We start from the raw sequence: 4,493 nt of genomic DNA on the forward strand, positions 1-4,493 counted from the left end.
ATCCACTCGTCTCATTGCAATGTGGGAGATCCACTTATATACAAGATGAAGGGGTATGTTGGGAAGACATCTTTCCCCAAGAGACACCTCTTCGAAGGCATCCCTCCCATGCAATTGATCACATGTTTTATTTCTCAACCCCGTGCGCGCGGTGGGCCCGACTGGTTCTACCTGCGGTGATACGCGCCGTTCATGCGGGCACGGACGCAGAGCTACACATGCGTGGATGCACGTTCGGTCGCGGCGGACAGCCCGTGCAGGCACGATCGTGATTCCATCTTTGATATGCACATGCACCACCTCTCCAGCTACATGAAACCACCTCACCTCACCTCTCCTCGCCGGCTATATAATGATGTGATGTCCTAAAGTAAAATACGCGGCGAGTCCACCACCTCACCTCTCCTCGCCGGCTATATAACAGTCCACATTTGGCCAAGACCACCACCACCCAACCCAAGCACAGCGAACAGAGCGACTACAGAAAGATACTGAGAGAAAATGTCGACGGTGAAGGCGACTGGTGTGGTGAAGTGGTTCAACGAGTCCAAGGGGTTCGGCTTCATCACCCCCGACGACGGCAGCAAGGACGTCTTCGTCCACTTCTCGGCAATCTCTGGCGCCGGCTTCAAGACCCTCGCCGAGGGCCAGCGTGTCGAATTCTACATCCAAGACGGCCAAAAAGGCCCGTCCGCCGTCGATGTCATGGCCCTAGAGCTAGAGGTAGAGGAGGATAAGAGGATTCCGAGCAAATTGTAAGCGGAGGATAAAGAGGTCGATGCGTGATATCCTATGCTGCGTTCAGAAGGATTGCTATTTTTTTGTGTTCTCTTCTCTCACACGTGCACTAAGATCTGCACTGTTTCTCTTTTCCTTTTTACATCAAGTCTGCCATGGGTTAACTGCTGCTTCGTTCGGGCTTGCAAGGAATTTGGATTTTGTTTCGTGTCAAATGTTTTTTTACTGTAACTACGTGTACACAAAGAAATATTGAAATTTACAGTACCAAATCAGTGTCAGTAGAATTATCATGAAATGTGTTTCTGTAACGCATTTGTTGGGTATCGTAAAAGTTGATAATAACTGTATATCTATAAACTTGGTCCACTACTGTAGAATTTAGTCTCTTCTGATCCCGCATTGCAGACGGTCCTGACCATGCGGTACGCGCAACCGTGGGACTAAATATAAATCGACGTTGTCTAACGAGTCTGATATCATTCCTATGAGACATCTGTAGCAAAGTGTTTCCCATACTTAATTCGCAAACATACATGAGAGGGATTGAGGGAACAGAAGAATTAGTTCTGCTCGAGTTACTACTGCAAACTGAGAAATAAATGTTTAATTCACATGCATACATGAGAGTGATTCAGGGAATAAGTAGGAACTCCATACACAGACAAACTTACCCTCAGAGCATTCAAAGAACGAGCAGGAACACCACACAGAAAAATTACTACTACTTCAGTTACTTCATGCTCATGTTGCACACCCATGTACACGAGCATCACACGTAGTGAGAGGATTCAAGGAACAGAGAAAACTTACCCTGAGCGCCGACTGTTTGGTGTGTTTATCACCTTTTTGGCACGGTCATGATCCTCTTCTTGGTCCGTGCCCGTCTCTCTGCACTCCCATGTTGTCATGCCCATGCTCCTGGTCTGTCACGCAACAGTGCTCTGGTTTTTTTTTTGGAAAGGAAGGCTTGACCTTCGGCCTTTGCATTAATCGATGCATACAACCATATTATTAAAACTAGCAAAAGAGTCCGTGCGTTGCACCGGGTGTACAAAATAAACAAATATATGCTTAGGCAGTTCAAAAAATACCATTAAAACAAAACTGCAATCAATCAAACAACTATTAAAAAATCAATCAAGCAGCCAAATCAGAACAATTTTTCAAACAATTTTGGTTAAAAATAATTGTCAAACAATTGATACGTTTCCAGTTTGTAAATCCCATATCATTCTCAAAAAACAAACTAATAAGTAAAATGGATACGCTCTGACTTGATTTTTCACATGGCAAGTTCAAACAATTTTTTTTGTCAAAATCGAATGACAATAATGCATGATCAAAAGTATTGGGATAAGATTTCCGATCAAAATGCTCAACACACTAAGGCCAGCCTAGGGAAGCTTGCTCGCCAGAGTGTACCCTATACCTGTTCAAGAGCATGCAAAGGTCACTCAGCAAGAACTTAACAATGTTAGTTGAAGCCAATTTCCACATTTAATGGCATACAAAAGCTTATACACCAATTTTGAATGGAAATAACTCAGAGTTGCCGAATCAATATTCCTATACCGCTACTTGTTTGCTCAGGCAAGCCGGTCATGTATATATCCTTCAGATATTCATACGTGGCAACAGTAGTCACCATTCACCATGTCACTACCTTGTAGAAGTACTTTCTGCCAGGGTGCAGCCCCTTCATTGCGCTGTCGAAGATGAAACCCAGGGCGGCGCCACCCAACGCCATCGTTCGCCGCTGCTTGTTTGCCCTCATGTCTGCTGGCATGTCTCCTCATTCCCCCTCGCGCCGGCCGGGCAACCCGTACCTTAGAGAATGCATAACATTCAAACAGTCAGGATATTTCTTTTGTCTTCTATAATACATGGAATCTAGCCATCAACTCTTTGTGACAAATTCTATCACATTTTTCACACACATCAGGTGGTTGTACGAATAGTTACATGCTACTCAAATATTTGTGCATGTCACAAGGGAATATACATACCCATTCATTACGACACCATCGTATGAATCCTCGAAGTCTGGCCAAGGTGTGCCTCTTGTTTTTTTATTTTCCTTCAAAAGGGGCGAATGAAATGATACCAACTTGCAACATCACAGGGAGCACACCCCTGATTCCCTGGGATGAACAACTGAATGATTATTCTGCATCTGCGGAATTTGAGTAAAATTACAAATGTTAAAATCATCATGAAGAAGCTATGATATCAATAAAATCATTGTATTCTTGAAAACAAAATACAATGCTTTCAAATGGCCTTACTTTTGCAAGAAAGATGTCTTTCACATAGACTTAATGCCCCGTGTGTTGCAATAAGTGAATTGGTACATAGACATACAAAGACATGATATTGTTGTGCATGATTCAGAAAATTGTAGAGTCCCTTTATAAACTAAATACCAAGTGAACTTTCTGTATCTTTATTGAGAAGTGGCTTCCGACCAAGAGCTGAAGAAGAACACTATGCAAATCATCAAAATTTACGGCTAATAAAAAAAGCATCAAACTCCATATTCATACCTGCGACCAAACGGAGTATAGCATGCTGTGGCTGGCTCCCCAAATAGTATAATGTGTTCAAGCACATAAGGAACATACTCAATGTTGCCTGTCAAATAAGTCAATGCATAGTTGCAACATGCTTTAGGAATCCCCGTTAGATATGTGTTGCAATCATCCTTGCCGATGTCACATTTTGCTACTCCTTGCTCCATGGATGCAAGTCAATGAGAAATACTGTCAGCAAAACAAAACATGTACGCATTTTAGTTGGAAAAGATGCCCAAGGTCATACTTGGGTCGCTGGCCAGCAGTTTCTACCAATAATATTCTAGAAGAACAAAACTGGTATAATATCTCACAAAACTCTCATCACATGTTTGCCTTAGATAAACATGTGATTTAGAATACTAACATAGTGTTGCAAATTATCCTGTGGTCCACATCCACAATGTCAATGATTTTTTCCTAGCCTTCTGCTACCTTTCTTGCAAGGTGGACAAGTGGTGGCCGGAGGAACCATCTAAAAATACCACTGAAGACACAGTTGCTAGTTTATCACGTACAATTTAGATCCTTGAAAAATAACAGGTACTTGTGACATACAAATCAAGATCCCGGATTGGGTTGTGAAGATTACATCAGAAACGTGATGGCACCCCTTGGTGAACAGTGGGAATTAGCCTCGTGATGGATCGACAGTACCAATTGACGGTCTTCTCCAAACCTTCAGACATTCACGTAACTTGGATTAGTGGAATTTTTTTCCTTTTTGCCTAGTTGGTGCAAACAATGGAAAGACTTCAGGTTCAGAAAATCAGTAACTGCTTAGATTATATACGACACTAAAAGTAATTATCATATTGAAGAGCGGCTCACCTCTGCGTCTCCTAGGAAAAGTAATTATCATATTGAAGAGTGGCTCACCTCTGCGTCTCCTAGGAAAGTTTCGGCTCCATTGTGCACGCCTTCGGGTTCGATATAGCCCCTCGCCTGCAGAAGCAACTGTTCCCCATCCTCCTTGCCTCACCCATATCGAACTAAATGACATCTGCAGGGAGTAAGACAAGACGGGAGGCCTCGGGCAGAGGAAGGCGAGGGATGGGCATTGGAACAATGCGGGGGCACGGGGATGCGACGCGATGTCGGAGCTGGGTGGTGGATCTGCTCCGTTTGAAGATGGAGAAGGATCCATCTAGGAGCACGCGGGAGGAGGGGGGTCATGCGGGA

The 4,493-nt window shown here is 43.6% G+C and overlaps 1 protein-coding gene and 1 long non-coding RNA gene across 3 annotated transcripts; one reads left to right on the top strand and one right to left on the bottom strand.

The window, feature by feature from the left end:
• The first annotated feature begins 366 nt into the window (after positions 1 to 366).
• Positions 367 to 1,010, top strand: LOC123425052 (cold shock-like protein CspC). Its single transcript, XM_045108719.1, has one exon. The coding sequence runs from the start codon at positions 502 to 504 to the stop codon at positions 757 to 759; it is 258 nt and encodes an 85-aa protein (XP_044964654.1). The 5' UTR covers positions 367 to 501; the 3' UTR covers positions 760 to 1,010.
• A 1,185-nt stretch (positions 1,011 to 2,195) lies between these two features.
• LOC123425053 lies at positions 2,196 to 4,133 on the bottom strand. Of its 2 annotated transcripts, none has more exons than XR_006621785.1 (3): positions 3,285 to 4,133; positions 2,748 to 2,914; positions 2,196 to 2,567 (listed from the first exon to the last, which is right to left on the bottom strand). It is a non-coding gene; the product is annotated as an uncharacterized LOC123425053 (long non-coding RNA). The 2 variants fall into 2 exon arrangements; XR_006621786.1 differs by having other exon boundaries at positions 2,748 to 3,212; positions 3,285 to 3,377.
• Between the last annotated feature and the right edge of the window lie 360 nt (positions 4,134 to 4,493).

Source organism: Hordeum vulgare, chromosome 2H (genome assembly GCF_904849725.1).
Source record: "Hordeum vulgare subsp. vulgare chromosome 2H, MorexV3_pseudomolecules_assembly, whole genome shotgun sequence".
In the NCBI taxonomy this organism is placed as follows: Eukaryota; Viridiplantae; Streptophyta; class Magnoliopsida; order Poales; family Poaceae; genus Hordeum; species Hordeum vulgare.